This window comes from Rutilus rutilus (genome assembly GCF_951802725.1).
Source record: "Rutilus rutilus genome assembly, chromosome: 23".
In the NCBI taxonomy this organism is placed as follows: domain Eukaryota; kingdom Metazoa; phylum Chordata; class Actinopteri; order Cypriniformes; family Leuciscidae; genus Rutilus; species Rutilus rutilus.
This window is the reverse complement of record NC_140233.1, coordinates 6,545,568-6,566,582: the sequence shown is the minus strand read 5'-3', so window position 1 is coordinate 6,566,582 and position 21,015 is coordinate 6,545,568. Positions and strand designations below refer to the sequence as shown.

General features: G+C 39.5%; 1 protein-coding gene across 1 annotated transcript in view; it reads right to left on the bottom strand.

The window, feature by feature from the left end:
- LOC311282751 (N-acylneuraminate cytidylyltransferase B-like) overlaps positions 1 to 20,433 on the bottom strand; it is a gene marked incomplete at its 5' end in the record, with an annotated part of 84,546 nt that extends 64,113 nt beyond the window's left edge. The window contains 3 exons of the mRNA XM_084396768.1: positions 17,341 to 17,496; positions 19,831 to 19,973; positions 20,222 to 20,433. Of these exons, the coding sequence (XP_084252894.1) occupies positions 17,341 to 17,496; positions 19,831 to 19,973; positions 20,222 to 20,433 (511 nt within the window). The remainder of the gene's footprint in view (positions 1 to 17,340; positions 17,497 to 19,830; positions 19,974 to 20,221) is intronic.
- Positions 20,434 to 21,015: the final 582 nt, after the last annotated feature.

The following is a 21,015-nucleotide window of genomic DNA, read 5'->3' as shown; positions in this document are numbered from 1 at the left end:
ATTGTGCATGTTAAAATATAAGGTGCATTTCCATTACAGATTTGCGCAAAACTTTTGCGATTTTTTTTTTCTTTTTTTCGAAATGTCGACAAAAAGCTATTGCGAAATGACAGCATTTCCATTAACCGATGTTATGCGACTAAAACTTAATTTTTTCCTCTCGCGATAAGTAAAATCATTCCAAAAACCATGGCAACGGATGTTGGTAGGTTTATGTACTAAATCCCAGCCACTGCACTAGCCATTATTATTAATCGAAGGAGATGTATGTGCGTTTTCCAAGCATTAATTGTAAGGAACGACCCTTATAATAGAATGAATAGAATGAGGCATTTATATAGCGCTTTCATATGTACTACTGTACACCCAAAGCGCTTTACAGTCATATCAGGGAATCTCTCCTCAACCCCTTGTTATAATACTTGTGAGCGGCACATTTCTGGGTGTTTCTCCCTCATATCTGCTCCGAGGTCTTGATTGTGGCATTAATTTGAGGTTTAGAATCCATTATTCCTGTATGTGATGTGCACCTGTGTTTGGGGATTGAAACTGCTGAAGGCTCTGCTGCAGTGACTCCAGAGCACCAGGCTGAGTTATACCGAAGGGCCCATTGTGCTTCTATGCAGATAATTCTCCAGCTCTGCCTATAGAGTCATGAGGTTTAAGAGTAAGGTCTGTTTATGTCTCAATATTCCTTATGTGTTGTTTTCTGCCAAGTTATCTATGTCAGAAATTTACAGTTCTACATCATGTATTAATTTAAAGAAGGAAAAAATGAGTTAATTAAAGTAATTATTACAAGTTGGGAACATAATGATTACATTATAAGAAAATGTTGTATTGGTGCATGTATGATGCTAAAACAGTTGACTGGTGGAGTGGAGTGCTCCTTATTAACAGAGATTGTTATTTTCAAAAGTTCAGCTTCCAAAGACTGTGATCTAACTTAGCCTATGCTGAAAATAATGTCATTTAAATTAATAGATTGGTGTGCCAAAAAAGTGACATTAGAGTCTTCACATAGACTGAGATAAGCAAGAGTCTTGTGACAAAAATGATTATATGACATTATAGACATAAAAAAGACATAGTACTTGGATACTTGAGTACATTTGAAGGCAAATACTTTTGTACTTTTACTCAAGTGAATGTTTAAAGGCAGCACTTCTACTTTTACTTGAGTAATATTTTACCTTGGGTATCTCTACTTTAACTCAAGTACATGGTATGTGTACTTCGTCCACCACTGCTTAATCCCTAAATTTACTCTCCTAAGGCAGTTCCTTGCAAAGCATGCTGGGAACTACAGATCCACTGTCCAGGGCTGCATTTCTCAAAAGCATCATGAGCCTATACTGTAAAAAGTGACCGTGCAGTTGTTGCTTTAAGGAGGTTTTTCTACCTGATTCTATACCTTTAAATTCTAATTTTAACCTAATTCAATCAGGTTTATGTAACATAAAACAAGGGAATGCTGTTTTAACTTAATTGAGTTACATTGACTCAATATACAACTTCCAATAAAGCTCAAGATGGACACATGCGCACTACGATTACACCTCACCTATAGAGGGCAGTATAGCCGTGACTAGTGTCAGCTACAGGATATCTGCTCTGAAGGACAACGAAGAAGAAAAAGTTTGTGTTTGGCTGCTCCTTGCTGATCGCGAATTTTGCTTTAATGAGAAATTGTGATTTGGGGTTATAATACACATTATGTTGCATCAAAGTGAAAATCACAATTGACAATATAAAATCAAAAATCACATATACTCACATAAAAATGTCTTGTTCACTTTAATTAATTAAAATGAGCTAAAGTAACACACTTTAATTTAAGCCTCGTAGAGCCATTGCCACCAATGGTGTGTACGATCTACTTACACTGAAAAAAAAACAAAAAAACTTTTGCTGCTTGTTCAATTTGCTTAGTTAAAATGAGCTTAACCAACACAATTGCTATACATTTTGTCCTAACTTAATTTGATTGTGTTCAATCTACTTAAATATATGTAAAATTTAAGTTTACTTAATCAGTTTGTGTTGGATTACATGAATGATTTGTGTTGCATTAACTGAAACTGGGCGGTGCTTGTTAGTTCCCAGCATGCTTTGCATATGGTTGAATTAAGAGAGAATAAATGTTAAAATTAAGTGTTATTTTATGTTGTTGTTTTTTGAGAAAATGAGAAAAGGGGAAGACTTGATTGTGTGTAATTGTGTTTAATGTTCAATTACATTGGAATTATTAGAACCATTTCAATTGCAGTGGGTTACGGAGAAGAGAGGAGCATTTTGTTAGACTGTGGACTGATTCAGATATATGCAACTGCTGTGACTGAGGGAGCATGTAAATCTTAGCAATTAATATGTTAGTATATGGTACTAAAAGTGTGACGGATCTGATCTTTCTCCTTCACTCTGCGATGTGGTTTACACAAACATTCCCGAGATCCGATAGACACCATCGGTAGGACAGGCTCAATCTCTGGACGAATCCCCCCAATGAATGCACTAACACAAATGCTGACTGGTGTAAATCTGTTTTCTGCAGCTGTTGAATTAAATAAAACACCATTTTAGTGGTATTTCGCTGCAGGTATAACTGACTGAGACGGAGCATAATGCATAATATGTTTGTTTAACGTAACTGTTAGTTGGAACCTGTTGACATAAAGTTAAAGGCAACATATTTTTTTTTACACAGGGTCAGATTACAGCCTTTATCTGACTTTGATTGAGAGAGAGACTCTGAGGCATTCAGAACTGGTAGGCTAACTGAATTTTCATAAACCTTAAACAGTTTCATTATAGGCCTACTATCTTTTATAGCCCAGATTAAGACTTTGCCAGAAATATCATGTGTTTTCCAATAAATATCGTTGTTTATATTTGTCTTTTCACTTTATATATCTGTGCAAATCCCATGCTTTTGGAGTCATTGACAGTAATTTTACATCAGCTTACTTCTTCACTTAGCCTACTATAAAAAAATATTATAAATCTTTCCTTCAAAGGGAATTCCTTAAAACTTTAACCTTATGTCCTTGGTTTTGGCTCTTGTTCTTTCTCTGACGAAAACTTTACATTTTCGTCTAAAGGCAATGGCGCAATTTTTTATTTATTTTTTATTTTATTTTTTTAAAGAGCGCGCCTATAATGTAATGTCATGTGCGCCTATAACTATGGTAAATAGTTTCCTGTGTTTCCCCTAACTATGGTAAATAGTGGGGGAATTGTTTTTAACCTTTTCTACACTACAAATAATGATTTTCTTATTTTGTGTTGTTTTCCAGGACAGATATCTAAACATTCATAACAAGATCTATTGTAAATTAAACCTAAATTATATTAAAAAATCTGATGTCTTTGCTAATCACTGTCTTTTTCTATTCATAAAATATATTAATAGTAAGCATAAGCATCTATTTAGTTTAAGACCCATCCGCCACAAACAAAAGTATTTTACAATGGGTGGGGTGGCAGGAATGCGTATGCAAATACGTCAAACATCTTAAACATCTGTTTACTTTACACAAACCGGAGTCACCTGTATCATGGTGAAGACTAAGATGAGACGGAAAAAAAAGTTACTGGTCAGAGAATGTCACTTCTATCATTTAAGGTCTGTAATTAAAGATCTCATTAAAGCCATTTAGTTTTACTTGAAACATTTAACAACCAAATGCCCTATTAATGACAATCATGTCTTTTAACATCTCACTGTCTATTATTTTCAACTGAAACACTGTGCTATAAATATCAAGTTTATCACTTATGACACAGGATCAGATTACAGCCTTTATCTGACTTTGATTGAGAGAGATAGAGTTGATGCTATAGGCATACCAAAACCCACTACGGCATGCTGAGGGAATGCAGCCTCACTACACTGTGAATTTGCTCAAAAACATAAGGGGGTTTCGCACCAGAGGAACCTTTTCATAGTTCCTACAACTATTGGCGGAAGTACCCGTTTTTTGGCATGTTCGCTCTGCAGGAACTAGGAACGATTTTAGTTTTAGGAACTCGTTTTGGTAGTGGCGGCTGGTGAAAACTACCTTAGGTGGGGCTGTGTCATATTCAGTCGGTTTCAATAGTCTGGTAACCGTGAGAGTCTTTTAGCGTAGTGGCTCCGAGGTTGTGGAATGCTCTTCCTCAAGACATTCGTCAAACATCCACCCTTCTTCTCCTTCAAATTTTTTTTTTTTTATCTGAATATTACTCTTCAGCTCAGTCTGTAAATTCTACATTGTTATTGATATGCTATTTGTTTGAATCCCTCTTTGTTTGTGTCTTTAACCTAACATTGTAAGTGAATATTAGGCCTACTTTCTGCCCTTGGTATGTGTATTGTGCTTTTATGTTGATGTTTATTTTGTTATATTCCTTAACCCAGTCCCAGTGGTTCTCAAACTTTCTAGAGTTGTACCCCATGAGGCTTTTAACATCCTTCTGCGTACCCCCGCTCTTCAGTCACACCTTTTTAAGTAAGGGACAATATTTGCCCCCTTAAATCGATTTTTCCAGTGCATTTTTACCTTTACAAATACCTTTATAAAATAAATAATGCTTTAAATAATAAATGTTAATAATAAATGTTCAATAGAGAAATATGCAATGATGGTAAAAACGAAGTGATGCTTTTAAATATTAAATTAAAACAGCCAGTAGGTGAAGAGTCATCGAGTCATTCATTCAGAAATGAAGCAAGTGGCTGTATTTATGAATTGAACATTGAATCATTGACTCTAATGATTCGTTCAAAATCGCAGATTCGTTCACAAACACTGCTGTGTGCTGCAGTTCTGCTGTGGCTTTTGTTGGAGCTATTATTTTGTTGTAAAAAATACTGACAACTGTGTTGAAAATGAACATCACTTAATATTAATATTTCGTTTGTTGAACTGTTGTATAAAATCAATGTCACATTTGTAATCATGTGGATCTTCATATAATGTGATCAACATTAAACACAGGAACACACACATGGTATGTCTTTGTATCGAAGAGAGTTTGATTCTTATATCGATCTCCATGCACAGCCTGTGTCTATATTTGTTCTTCATGATCGTAAGTGCTAAATCCATACTTTTACAAAGGTAACGTACATTGTCGAGAACGGTAGTATAGCGCGATTTGCCAATGCAGCAATCTGCACGAGACCTGTCATATAGCCTTCTGTTATGGAATGATACAGACAGATGGTTAAAGTGAAATATGGTGGTTTATTGAAACACAGCAGGTTAATGGAGAGATGGACGATAAATGAATAATTGTCCTTAAAAGACGTGCCGCAGTGCGTGATAGTTGGAGTGGAAGTGGAGTGCACACGCCTCGGGTTGCTGGAGATAGTGTTCGTAGACACCGATGATACAGGAAACACACAGACACACCAGGAGTAGACTGGGGAGACGCAGGAGATCAGGAACGAAGGTAAGCGATATAACTTCGGTCTTGAATAGGCTGTAAAACAGGAAAGCAGTCTTTAATCAAAACGAGACGATAATGAAGCTCGAAGCGTGTGCTTAAATGCTGTGGTTGATGAATGACTAGACTGGTTTCAGGTGTGAGTGATCAGTACTCTGGGGATGGTGCTCTTTGTGATTGGCTGCTGATTGAACCTGGTACGTCTGTTACACCTACACGCTGCTTAAATGCAGAAAGTTTTGACCGCAAAAGATGAGGTAATTTGATCGGATGTCATGTATTTATAGCATTTTACCTGATAGAAATGCATGCTCAGTTTAAATCTCATTTTAAGGTGAGGTAGTATTAAAGGAACGGAAAAATTCAGCATTTTGATATGCCCGCCCCTCGAAAGCAAACTGCAGACACGGTCTGTGTCGAGGAAGAATGGAGACATGAAAGTAGGCGTCCTTCAGGTCGATCGCTGCAAACCAATTCTGTGGCCGCACACATTCGAAAATGCGTTTGGCCTAAGCATCTTGAACGCTCAAGCCGCGCAGGTCCAGGATTGGCCGTAACCCACCGGATTTCTTGGGTACAATGAAGTAGGGGCTGTAGAAGCAGGACTTCATTTCTGCTGGACGGACAGTCTCAATCGCACCCCTCGCCAGTAGGGTGGCGACCTCACTGCATGACAGGGCTCGCATTGCCACCGACCATGGTGTAGCGGACTCCACGGAAGTGGGGAGGAGACCGCGCGAACTGAATCGCGTAGCCAAGCCTGATGGTCCTCGCGACCCAGCGGGACAGGTTGGGAAGCTCTAGCCAAGCTCCCAAGAACTGTACCAGCTGGGTCATACGAACCACAGATGTACCCTCGATGGGGCAGAAAGGCGGAATGACCGGCCTGGACGTGGGAGGCACAGCATCCCGGTGTGGGGGCACGGTCATTTGCCGCATCCTGACAGAGGAGGCCAGTGAAGGACCAGCATTCCACGGGGGCCTGCTCTGCCAGGGGTCTGGCGACAGAGGGGGACGACAGTGGCGAGGCCCGTGAGTGGCGCACACTGTCATCTGGGACCTCTGGGGGCTCAGAGATGGGTGTATCTCCTGGAGAAAACACCTGGAGAGAAGCTCGTCTCGAAGAGTGAAGAGAATGAAGATCTTAGAATGGCTTGTGGAGTGAAGAATTATCTTGGCTCTGAAGCAAAAATATATCTGCATGTTGCCAGCTTACTTCCTTATATTCCCATGAGGTGGGGCGGAGTTATGCAAATTCCGCAGAACCATGGCCTTTCCTTGCCATTGACTCGTTTTGTAATACTCAACGGTGAGAGGCTTTCTAAGCGAAACCCCATTCGTCGTCACAACGTAACTTGTAGTGACCACGAAAGGGAAGTGTGAATATGTAGGCTGTGTTGATGAGGGAGTGCAGGTGCAGCAAGTCAGTAATCTGGTGATTGTGAATGAGTGGGCGGGTCCTGGTGATTAGGGGATGACTGGGGCTGTGACAGTGTGGCAGACTCTGTGACAATACTCATATAATGCCTGTTGTTATTCATGATGAAAAAAAGCGGACAGGTAAAAACATATAAGTATTTAGAAGTGATGATAGATGATATGTTATCTGGGAAAGATCATATAGATACTCTCTGTAAAAGAATAAAGCAGAGAATCTAATTCCTTCATCGTCTTAGGTCATTTGGAGTAAGAAAACTGATTCTTCTTGTTCTTTATGTCTGTGATTATAAATATACTGCAATATTGCAATTCCATATAGTATACGAGTTTGACTGTTATGGTAAAAACAAAGGAAAGTTGTTTAATCAAATACAAATTTGTTCAAGGATTGTAGGCCAGCCTCTTGAGAAGTTATATAATTCAGCTTATAATTCAGAGTGGAGCAAGACAGATGCCAGAGACAATCAACCTTTGCCAACCTCTACTCTAATTGTTTTTAGCAATTTAATGCATCCTTGCTGAAAGTATCAGTTTCCTTAAAAAATTCTTACTGACTTTTGAAACTTTTGAAAAGTAGAATCCACATGCATGCATACATGCATAAATAAAAAGAATCACACCTTAAACATTATTGAATAATTTTAGTGGTATCTTTCCTGAGTCGTCTTACTAGCAAAAAATTTACAAGGCAATGGAAAATTACTGCTGCAAAACACTGTCCTTGATGACATTGAAATGAGGACATTCACACAGCATATTAAACATTAATATAAAAGGACTGGCAATAAGTAAATGAACATTGCATTTGATTTTGAAGGAACAAGTAAATGTACAGAGAGAGATCAAGTAAATAAAGTAGAACACAGCTGTTTTATTCATTCAAATATACATAATATAACAGCAACACAAACTGATTGTTTAAAATAGAAACTGGAATATCTTTAAAAATTAGCCCTGTCAATGTGATCCTGGTTCACGTGTGACAAGCTCTTTTTCTTCAGCGTCAGAATGTACTCTGCAAACTCTCGAACGGCTCCGTGGCCGGCAGGTCTCTGACAGGTGTATTTCGCTGCGATGAGATCTGCCACAGGTGCGTCACATGGGACGCCATTCAGCCCCACCTGAGACAGGATATCTATGTCTTCAGCTTCTGAACCTGTGAGGGAAAACATCACAGACCGACCGCTCAATAAAAAAAATATTATTTTGCATGTGGTTCCAGGATCTGTTCAGTTCTGGTGACATAATAATCATTACATCAACTTAATATTGTGTGTACTTTAAACTCAAATTTCTGCGTTTGTTTTTTTGTTTTAAGATTATGAGGGCACATATAAAAAATAATGATGTGCATTGAAGAATCCTTTATAATATACACTGTAATTGTAAAGGACTCTATTTTGTGAAGTTAGGTGAAAGGCTAGTCCACTACGGAACTCCGGCAAGAAGTGTGACAGGAGACAGAAGATTGTTAACTGTTTATCTCTTCAGGATGTGTCAATATACATGTCCAGCATTATACAGCCATTAGCCATTAACTGAGGTGGTAAAATGTGGTTTAGTATTCATGCACGCACATTTACCACTCGTAGAAGATGGCGGCAGAAACAAAACAGAGTAAACTGAAACCGCTCTGGCGGAATGCACATCAGCGCGCTGTACGTGCGTAACAGCGTAATACACATTAAAAGGCTACCCATACCAAATGTATAAGGAATTTAGTACAGCCGCCCCCAGATTAGTATAGCTAAAATATAGAAGATATAAATTCCTTAGTTCTTAACATCGGTTTCATCATCGTCTGGGAGTGCTGGGAGTTGAACTAGCTTAGCCACAAGTCAAAGATACAGACGATCCTTTATTCTGACCTTTGCTGACCTAATATGGCCGTCTTTGCTGGGAACCAGACTCTCAACCCTACCAATGGGCCAGTGAGCACGAGGCAGTTGTGGGTCCACCACCATTACCAGATCCTGAGTCTCACTGCCACTTAAGACGAGGCTGGAGGTTAGGTAGGTAATGCCGGGTATAGTACGCCCAAAAGTGATCACCTATAATCTGGGCATGGCGCCATCGACGTTTAAACAGAGGTAGAGTTCTCAACGGGTCGGGTCGGCCCGACAAACCCGACGGGACCCACGGGTTCGGGCCGGGTTCGGGTCGAAAATATAATCAAATGACTCGGGTCGGGTCGGACCTCGGGCTTAATCTTTTCCAGTCAGTGAAAAAAACAAAACATTTATTAATCATCGCTGCTGTTCACCGTAAAGAAAGTCTGGCTGCTGCGTGCAAGCGCATCACGGAGAGGGGCGGGGGCAGACCTGACGCCGCTGCGTGCACGCCTTTAGCCTGGAGAAGAAGATGGAGTTGGTGAAAAGTAAACTTGCCTCAGGTGAATTCACCGTCGCTACTACAGCCTATTTATATATTTAAAGTTTATTGTTTCAGTTGTTTGTATTGTTAAAAGGCGTGAACATTAAAGGTTGATTTGAATTTCCGTCTGCTGGTCATGATAATACGTGTATGAGAAAAAAAAAATCCGACGCGACGTCGGGCCGCAGGCCGGGTTCGGGCAGATAATTCATGTTGATGTGTCGGGTTACATCGGGTCCGGGCTTTAAAAGCCACGGGCCGGGTCGGGTCGGGTTGTTATTTTCAGGCCCGTTGAGAACTCTAAACAGAGGTTCTGGAGTGTAGACCACTTGGGGTAGTGAAGAGTCCCGCCACCCCATGAGGAGGTACAACTACCTGCAGAGCTGACTTCACAGATTTGATCTCTCACTCCCATGTGCCGCCAAAATGTGGCACCGCAGGAGGATTCATCTTGAAAGTGATCTGATGGTTGGCCAGCCGTTCCTGCCGTTGAGGTTCCATTCTCCTGAAGGCTTCTCTCAGCTCTGTTTCGGCACCTCTGAAATTAGTCCCTTGGTCAGAGAGAATTTCCCTCCGTGCTATGAAACGTCTCAGGGCAAGGAAGAAAGCATCGGCATCCAGGCTATTGAGGAGATCGAGGTGTATGCAACGGGTAGTCAGACATTTAAAGATCACACCCCATCTTTTTTCTGAGCGGAGGCATACTTTGACAGTGAAGGGCCCGAAACAGTCGACACCTGTCGAGAAGAATGGTGTTGTGAAAGACTGTATTTTGTGGACTAACTGTAGATGACCAGAGTCCGCAAATGCCTGACGCAGCTCAATTCATCTCCTGGAAAGCCTTGGTTAAGGCAACATACCAGTCCCTTTACGGGGCGGCCAACTTAGATGCAGGAACTCAGAGTTCTGATTATCGGAGCTCTGAAGCGTTTTTGTTAAGTCGGTCTCAGGTTGAGTCCTTCCCTCTAGAGTTCAAAGCCTTGAAGGCAGGCAAACCAGTGGCCCCTTCCAGTCGTCTGAACACTCTGGCACCGGAGTTTGATAAAGCATTAAGTCTAATTCGAGTTGGAGGACGGCTCTGGAGATTGGAGGGCCTGAGTCCAACCGAGTCTCATCCGGCAGTTTTAGACCCCCATCATTCTGTTACCAAGCTCCTCATCCAAGACTTTGATGAACGCTTGTTTCATCCCGGTCCGGACAGAGTTTTTGCTGAGCTCCGTCGTTACTACTGGGTCCTGAGAGGCAGGCAAGCAGTGAAGCAACACCAGAGGTGGTGCGTTCAATGCCAGAGGTGGAGGGCTAAGCCAACAGTACCCATTATGACTGATCTACACTTCTATGACTAGTCTACGACTTCTCCATAGGGGGTATAGCTGGCCACTGATCTGGTGATCCACGGAGGAAATGAGGTCCCTGATTCCACCAACTGGGATTTGCCAGCTCTACCAGTGTCTTCCGCCAGGTGATGTCATCTGCCGGGTTATTTGCTGAATCCACATATCTCCATGAGTGCAGGTCAGTCAATTTCTGGATTTCGGCCACTCTAGTGCCGACAAATACTTTATACCAGCAGGACTCAGACTGTATCCAGGTCAAGACGGTAGTAAAGTCAGTCCAGAGTGTCGTCAACTCAATATGAATGGTCAGCTCTTGCAATAGAAGCTTAGTGAGCTGTGCACCCGCCAAGGCTGCAAAAAGTTCCAACCGCGGCATTGTCAATTGTTGCTTTGGAGCTACCCTTGACCTGGCCATCACGAAGGAAGTGTGGACTTCACCCTGTTGCTCGATAAGCAGGTACGCTACTGCTCCGTATGCCACCTCGGCTGCATCACAGAAAATGTGTAAGCTGAATTGGGATGCCTCCACCTTGAAATGTGAAGGGATGTAACAACGGGGAAACACAACCATAGCAAGGTTAGGTAACTCATGTTCCTATGCTCTCCAGCTCTCAAGCAGATCTGTGGGAAGGTTTGGGTCATCCCAACTTCTCAGTTTAGCCCAGAGCTTTTGGACTAAAACTTTAGCCCTGGTCGTGAAGGGGTTGACGAATCCTAAAGTGTCATATTGGGATGCCAGGACTTTGTAGATGTGTCTCATTGTCGGGAGACACTCTGTCGTTGGGCGGTGTCTGTAACCCAGACGATCATTGAGGCAGTGCCACATCAGACCTAGAGCCGGCTCCTGAGGGTCAGAATGATTCTTCTGCAGCCATAGCTCTATACTCTGTGATTTCGCATTCGCTGGTAAGTGCTCGACCACTGAGGGGACATTGCTGGCCCACTGCCGTATTTCGAACCCCCCAGATGCAAGAAAGGATCTCATCTTGTTGACTAACTACCTGGCTTGTTCCACAGTGGGAAGACTCTGTAGGCAGTTGTCCACATAGAAGCTCTGTTCTATGGACTGTCTCACTCCTTCGTGCGAAGGTCGCACAGCATGGACTGCAGGTTGTTCCGAAAGGCAAAACGTCCCACTGGTAGATATCAGGCTGATCACCTTTCCGCATGTTTTGCCAGATGAACCTCAGAAGAGGTTTGTCCTCCGGCAGGAGTCTCACCTGATGAAACATAGTATGTATGTCTCCGCTGATAGCAACTGGATGCTGTCGGAATCGAATGAGAACTCCCAGTAATGAAGCACCAAGGGATGGGCCAGGAAGGAGCTGCTGGTTGAGGGAGAGACCTTGATGGATGAAGGAACAGTTGAAAACTAGTCTGTCCTTACCATTGTGGTGGACAAGATGATGTGGGATGAACCACGATTCCTTATCCATATGTAGAAGTTCTGGTGGGACCTTGACAACATATCCTGCATCCAAGAGCTTCTGGATCTTGGCCTCATAAACCTTAGGCTTCTCTGCATCCCTGCTCAAGCATTTCTCCGTACCCCTGAGATTGGGTAGAACTGACTCCCTGGTACCCTTCAATGGTGGTGTATTTGGAGCGCGTACAAGGGGGGTAGTATAACGCCAGATTCCATCCACTTCCACACACTGAGTTCTGCTCTCCAGTAGTTCCATGGCTACTTGTTCCTGTCGTGATCGCATTACCAGCTTTTCGTTGCGGTAAGGAAGAATGTCCAACTGCCACAGCCTTTCTACCTCTTGGAGTATAGGATCTTGCACCGATGAAAGGGAAGTGAGCAAACACTGCTGAGGTGGTATTTGGTGCGGGAGAAGCCTGTCTGGTCCCTGGAGAACCCAAACGAGCTGCGTATGTACAGCTGCTGGTCCGCCATCTGGGCCTAATCTGGTGGGCTCCTTTGCAGTGATTAGACCTGGGTAATCAGATCCAATTAAGAGAAGGGGCTGAATGATGGAAGAGGAATATCCCTTAGGTGACTGTAGCTCCTCTGAAGTCTCTTGCTAGGGTATGTCTGCTCAGTCAAGGTCAGGAGAGGTGCAGAGAATACACCAGAAAGGTTGTACCTCTCTTTTGGCCTGGACTGGGATGAGAGCTGAAAGTGGACGGACTGTCCCTCTAGCTGGGTAATATCATGACGAATGGTACGAAGGGCCATAACCTCCTTCTTTCCTTGGAAAGTATCGCGGACGTATCGCCTGCGATAATTAATGCGATATGGCTCAGCTTGTCAGTTAACTACGGCTCTGTGTAGTAAATGCCGCTCCATTTGAAAGCAGGTGATGGCGATTTACTACTAATCAAGGAACCGGCTTTACTGACGAGAGGCGCATATCAATGTCATGCGAAATATCGCCCAGCCCTAATTCATGCACACACATTTAACACTCGTAGAAGATGGCGGCAGAAACGAAACTGAGAGTAAACTGAAACCGCTCTGGCGGAATGCACGTCAGCGCGCTGTTCGTGCGTAACAGCGCAATATACATTAAAGGGCTACCCATACCAAATGTATAAGGAATTTAGTACGGTAATATAAAAAAAGAGAATTGTTCAGTTGATTTCATGATAACTTTGATGGATTTTGCAACATCGACATTGAACTGAACTGAATCAACACTAAACTGAGTTGAATAATGACACTATTGCCTTTCTAGCAGACTTTGAATTTGTCTCATATTTTATGAAGGTTTCCTTATTAATTCTGTTTTTTTCCCGTTTATTACTGTGAAGCTGCTTTGAAACAATCTGTATTGCATATAAAGTGCAATATAAATAAATGTTACTTGACCTGCTTAAAACTGGTTTTGTCATTTTTGAACATGACACTCACCCATGAAGGCCACTTCATCCCAGCGCAGTTTCTTCTCTTTCATCAGCCGCTCGACATCAAACCCTTTCTGCTGTTCTCCAATCCTGAGGCCACATCCGGTCTGCTGGGACACTTTCTTCAGGAGACCCCTGGACAGTGGCTCGTTCACGCTGGATATGAGGATCACCTGATGAAAGTTAGGAAACAGGTGTTGCTACATTATATAATAAAAAAAAAATACTGTTAAAGGGGTCATATAATGGTACATGCACTTTTACAAGTTGATTGTACTGAAATGTGTGTTGGCAGTGCCTGTACACAACCATCATAAAATTATAAAAATCCATCCAGTGGTTTTTGTTTAATCTCCTTATATGTTTTCCCCTCTCTCAAATCAAGCCGTTCGACCTAGTGACGTCACACGGTCGGACGCCCCTCCCACGATTGTTGATTGACAGCAGCGTTTCAACACAGACCCACCCTCGCTCGTGAGCGAGCTGTCTGTCATCATAGTCCGCGCATCATTGTTGATACGCTGGAGCACTGTCTATGAGCAGAATGGCGTCTAAGTGATTGTGGTGTTCTGTTCTTGGGTGCAATAAGGAACACAGCAGTCATTTTGATGTTCCTAAATCCGAACCGCTGAAGACGCAGTGGCTGAGTTTTGTTTTCGAAGGGAATATTCCCCACGATCAACGTCAATGCTTTCATGTTTGCGCGAATCATTTCACACACCAGAGTGCTTTACAAACAAGGGTCAGTATAAAGCTGGTTTTGCTAAGAAGCTGCTCCTGAAAAAAGGATCGGTACCAACTATTCGTGTTTCTGCTGCACCTCCAGAAGAAGTGAGTGTAACGTTTTATTAACCTTTATATTCATATTTATATTAATCTTTGCAAATCGCTTGCTGCACGCTTCACAATGAATGCGGCTGTTTACACTCAGGGTACATTACGGCATGTTTCCTATGTACGACGTTCTCAATATAATTCATAATCCCACGTTTATAATGAACAACGCGTTATGGTTATTGTGTTATTGTGTTAACAAACGGTGTACGCACAGAACAGAGGGGCGGGGTGAGCAAAGCTCATTATCATTTAAAGACACATGCACTTAAACGGCGTGCTGAAAACCGAGCTGTTTTTGAACAGGTAAAATTAGTGTTTTCTTACAATACTAATGAGAATTTTTAATTAAAGTTTATTACAAACTTTTAATTTAGACCCTAAAGAATCATATTAGCTTGTACAAAAATGGCATTATATGACCCCTTTAAAAAAAACACAAGCTGTGGTTGCCAGAACTTTGCAGAAAAATACTGCATATTTCATTAACTGGTATCATGTTAATATCACATCTGACTACTCTGTTTTGTACCTGCGTAATATACTGATAACAACTGTAATAATACATACTGTAAGCAAGAAGAGTCACATGATGAACTAGGTTAAACTTTTCCACAAGCTGAGATAAATGCAAAAATACAGAAGGTGCTCACAGTGTCAGGCACACAAATGCAAAACACCATCATGGTAACAAATCACACTAAAATAATGCAATAATTAAACCATTATTTGTCCCAGGCTACACAACTGTACCTCTATATTTTCTCTCTTTAGCATCTGTACACCTGTCACGTCTCGAGCATTTATGGCCACAAGATCCTCTCCAGAAACAGACATGTATATCTTACTGCTCGTCAAACAGCCAGACAATTTACACAGAAACAGCCTGACCGCCGCTTTCTCCTCTCGGCCGAAGTAGCCAAACCTGCAGAACAGGGCAGCATTTATATCTGCATTATTGTGTTTTGTCACAAACAGAGTTTGATGAAATACTCACCTCAGAACTCTCTGCTCAGCGACAGGCCAGTCGATGTCCACGTCGATATCAACGCTGTGCTCAGGCAGCATTTCATAGTAAGCGATCTTGCCCAGCTAAAACACAGAACAGATCAAAATAACTGAAGCAGAGCGATTGAGGTCATGAGCTCTCATGGAGAGGTTTCATACATGCGCTCAAAAAAAAATTTGTTTGCCTCCTAAAATGAGCTAAAGTAACAATTTTATAACATTTTGTCACAAATTAATTTAATTGTGTTCAATCAACCCTAATATATTTAAGACTGTTGTCTAATTTGTGTTAAAACTACATGATTCATCTTTGTTTACAACTAACTGGGCAGTGGATCTGTAGTTCCCAGCATGCTTTGCAAGGGACAGCATTAGGAGAGTAAATTTAGGGATTAAGTATTATTTTATGTGTTTTTCAGAAAAGGGAAATGTGTTGTTAATGTTAGTGTTTAATGTTCAGTTATGTTGGACATTTAGAGGATTTTTTTCGAATTTTGTGGTCAATATACACAGCAGAGTGGTTCCTGTGTTTAGGCACATGCTAATGTTTAATCTATGCTAATGTCAGGACAATCGCTAGTCTATTCTTATTTGTTATTATACATTGTCTATAATTATGAAAGAAACTGCTTATAATTAATTTACCAATGACATTTTTTATTTTAAGTTTGACAAGCATAAAAAGTCATTTTATAAATGAATCAATTTCATTTAAACTGTATTTTATCAAATTGAGTTGGACCAACTCAATTACATTTCATTGCCTGAATTTGTTTTTATGAGTTGGGTGTATATCCTGCCCTCAATTAAATTGAGTTTGTCTAATGAGTTATTTTTGAGTTTGGGACATTCTCGAAAAATGTTGAGTTCACTTTGTTTTTCTCCCATAAAAGGTGATGGGAAGTATTTATAAGCATCTTGACATTTGACTTATGTATTTTATTTTAGTTTGTCTCACAAATGAAGGACTGGTTGTGATATCAGTGATTATTAAATCTTTTTTTCTAAAATGGTGTCAAAATCATCTCAAAATACTTACCTCTGTTCAAACTAAAATTAACAAATTGTAAAAATAAAAATAAAAAATTATCAAAGAAAATCTTTCATGCAAACATTTAAACAATTGTAATGTGAACACTGAAAAAAACATTTAAACGTACACTTTTTTGGTGCCTTTTCTTACTCTGAACTTAGAAGTACTTTTTTTTTTCAACATTTCTGAAAATGTGTCCTTTTACTTTTGTATTTTCAATGATATTAAGACTGAAAACAGCAGTGACAAAAAATATTTTATATTATTCATTGTTTATTTTGATTATTTTTTCCCATTTGTATTAATTTGGATTTTGGATTAACGTTAACCTCGGACAAAAGATATAAAAATAAATAAATAACTGTAAATCTCATAAGTGATGTACCAGATGAAAGGGGACAAGGAGCATTTCGGGGACTTGTCAAAAAAATGAAATGTGTAAAATAATATAGATTCAGCCTATTTTATATTATAAAATAGTCTATTTTAAATTATTTTTTATATTTTTATTACATAACTGTGCTATAAAATTATGCCTGAGACTGAGAAGTCAAGGAACAGGTTTTTCACCATATTTTGATAACTACCCACCTGTTTAAGGCCGGTTTCCAGGTCCTTTCTCTTATAAAAGTAGAAAGAGCCATTTTCATAGAGTTCCCCAGGCCAGTCTTGGCGTCGAGGTCTGTACGCCACATCGATGTTCGGAGAAGTCGGATTCTTACCCTCTAATTACAATGAAAGATAGTGAAGAAAGTGTAAACCTTCAGATGTAGTTCAAGCTTTTATTATGACTGTCACTAAACATAAAACCTTTTCATAGAAACAGGGTTAGGGGACATAGAGATTTATAATATGATATCAAGGTATACTTAATGTGAGACTTCTGTTTTTACAACATGCTTTTAAAACAGTGATCATAAAGGATTGTGCATTAACATCAAATGGAAAGTCCTTATTTGCCTTATATTCATACAAAGCAAAAATCTGTAATTGTCTCCTTATTGGAGTTTGTGAGATGTTTTCGTGATACTGTACCTTTCTCGTCCACCTCCACCCACCGAAACTGGTGTCTGCGCACCACTGAAAACACATAATCACACCCCTGTCCCGTGATCATCTGTAGGGCTTCTCTGATATGATGAGGGTGCAGACATGGAGACGTAGCCTGAATATGACAGACGATGTCCACCTCTAAAACACAGCGACAAAAGAGTTTTCAATAAGGGCAAACCCTAGTTTCTAGTTTAGGCACATTTTTCATTTTGTTGCCAACATTTTAATAACTTCAACCGCAAAGGTCAACAACAGATCTTTTATTGTAACTTGATCATCCATAATTGTGATATGCCTAAACTAGAAAGACCAAATAAATCAATTTTGAAAGGTTTATAGCTTAGGGATATTTTTCTTGTCACTGGTTTTTATAAGGCCAAACCCTTAAATATTTTACATATTTTAACCGTTTGTAATTGCTCTATATTTCAATTCTTCCTCTTTAAGTTGCACAAATTCATGCTGCTTATGAAATCTCTCATAATTTCAACAATGTTTCTTTATGAAATATAATTTTCTCAGCAAATTATAATTCATACTTTTTGCTTCCTAAAAATATTTAAAATTAAATATATTTATGGGATTTTTTTTATATATATATATATATATATATATAAAAAAATATATATTTTAATAAAGCATTTGAATATTCTTTTTCTGTTAAAATTACAAAAACTATGAATTTCTACTTGCCTCACTAAGATTTTCACTGGCCCCAACACACACAAACACACACACACACAGAGTGAAACGCACGCAACACACACACACACACACACACACACACACACACACACACACACACACAGAGTGAAACGCACACAGCGCACACACACACACGTACACACACAAATCAAAAGATCAAGTTTGAAAGGTTTCTAATTTAGGCACATTTTTCGTTTTGTTGCCAACATTTTAATAACTTCAACCATAAAGGTCAACAACAGATCTTTTACTGTAACTTGTTCATCCATAATTGTCATGTGCAAAATGTGCCTAAACTAAAAAGACCAAATAAAACATTTTTGTTGTTGTTGTTGTTTCAAATTATAATTATGATTTTTGTTTTATTAATAATTTAATTATATATTTAATAATTGAAATATTTCAACATTTATTTAATGCTCATTTTGAGCAAATTGACCCTCCATAATTATTTTACAGTTGACATTTTTATTTCAAAATTATACAATTTGTTGTATTACACATTCTTCACACATGCATTATTATTATTTATTTTTTTACATTATTTTAAAAATCTTTATTATTCATGGTGCTTAAGAAAGGGAAGCATTACTATTACTATCTCACATGCTTCTGTTTTCTGTACAAATTTCAGCACCTAAATCGCCTCGCACCATTTGTCACAAATAACACTATTTTCATGCATACATTTTATTTTTAAATGATTTGTAAATATGTATTAGCCTATTATGCATTTTTTTCTCTTCACCTATATATTTAGTGGGGTAATTATTATATATGGGTTATTATTTTGTAATATTTCCATGAATTAGATGTACATTTCAGACATCTTTGCTAAATTAAATGAGTGAAATCATTCAATTTGATTTCACAGTGTTTCTATTATGACATATCTTCATAAAAATGTATTCTTAAAATTGGGCAATTAAATATATGTAAAGAGTAATTTACCTTTCAGACAAATCTCTTTTACTGGGATTCTGCTTTGTCTGCCACCGGTTATTCAATAATTATCAGTTAAATTGTCAAAATAAAATTTTATATAAAATATTTGATTTAATATTTTACATTAATGAGACTTTTAGAAAAACATAGGTTTATTTTATGTAAGAAGAATTTATACATTCTGTCAAAGTTTATTTATAGGGGTGCCTCTTAGGCCATCTTGCCCCTCTTTTACTATTTTACATTTCACGAGTTCACATCTACATATAATTAGTACAATAAGTTTATGCGTATTTGGCGTGCTGTCCGGGGGGAGGGCTCCGAGCTCGGAGTTAGGCCCGAACCCAGAGTACTCCCCCCAGTTGGTAAGTGTAGATGGAACTGTAAGTGAGGAGATGGGGTGGAGGAGGGATGCTGACAAACTTTCAATGAACAGAGATAGGTCTGCAGTGATTTTATACTCTGTCATTGAGTTGATTACTGATTAATCTCCAGCTGTGCATAATTTGGTTAATTATCTGAACCTGCTCCTCCCGAACTTTGTTAATAAAACATCATTTTGTGCTATAACAACTAAATTAGCAAACGTTTCTATTTATTACCTATAATAACACATTGGCTGAGACATCTTTTTTTTTTTAGCACATACTAAACCTATAATACCTATATATATATGTCACAGTTTAAAAGTAAATCCACATCGTTCTTAATGGGGCATCTTCCCCCATGTTAGTTGGCATTTCAAAACTTCATATGTCAGCAAGTTAAATAATTTTTTTAGGCATAAAATGAAAGTAAGATGATGCTGAAGGTCTGTCTCACCGGGTCTGTGTCGGATGAACTCCTGGATGGTCGCCAGAGAGCTGGAATCATCTTTGGAAACTTCAGGACTGCGACGATGAACTTTCGCACCCCAGACTTTAGCGATGCGCTCAATTTCATCATTATCTGTGGAAACCCACACACTGCCACACATAACATCAGTCATTAAAATAATAAATATCTCAATTTTACTTACGAAAGACAAATTAAGACATTTAAAAGCAATTGTATCTCATTTTAATCTTAAACATGACGACAAACTTAGGCAATATCCACCACAAACATTTCATTTATCTCCCAGTTTAAGTTGGTTTCATTCACACATTGAAGAACAAAAATCATATTAAAGCCATAATATGAAAACAGTTAAGAAAAGCTCAAATGTAGTTGCCTGTCAATGACTCCTGAGTCCAAGGCAGCTCTCAGCACCCATCCGATGAGAGGAACACCGGCCAGATTCTTGATGTTCTTCAGAGGGATTCCTTTACTGCCACCCCGGGCCAGAATCAGAGCCGCCCGGTGAGGGAGTCCAGAGGACGGGGAACCGACACCCGAACTCACCTGAGCCTGTGCCTGAGCCTGAGCGAACCTGTGGCTCTCCATCGCAGTGAGGGAACGGAGAAGTGAGATTGACGGGATGCAGATTGGCAATAGCCTAATAATAATTTAATAATAATATATTCACTAGATTATTAGGTTGATAGATTTAAAACCATATGCTTAACGATCAGAGTCGTTTTATAGGGCTTCCTCTCTGACAAATAGATTGTCTTTAGGCTATCTGCCAGATAATCATCACTCAGCCGAGCGACCGGTGCTACTTTCACATCTCTCGTATCACTCCGCGATCTCTGATGGTTTTAAACGGAGACGTAGCTATCCGTTACAACATGTCTTGTCCTGATATGTGTAGGCTATAGAAGTTGAAGAATATCCAGATAAAGCAAGAAAACAAAAAACATCCCAGGAAGAAAAACAAATTCTGTAGCCTGTGACACAATGAGAGAGAACTTAAAATATAAGACAAGTAACTTAAATTGTTTAATAATCGACATTTTAATTGCTTAGTTAATTAATAATAATATAAACAAATATTGTAATTGTTGCAGTGTTGTAATGGACTATGTTTCTTAGCGGAAGCTTTAAGATTATAACCATTTAACGCCAGACATATAATTAACAGAA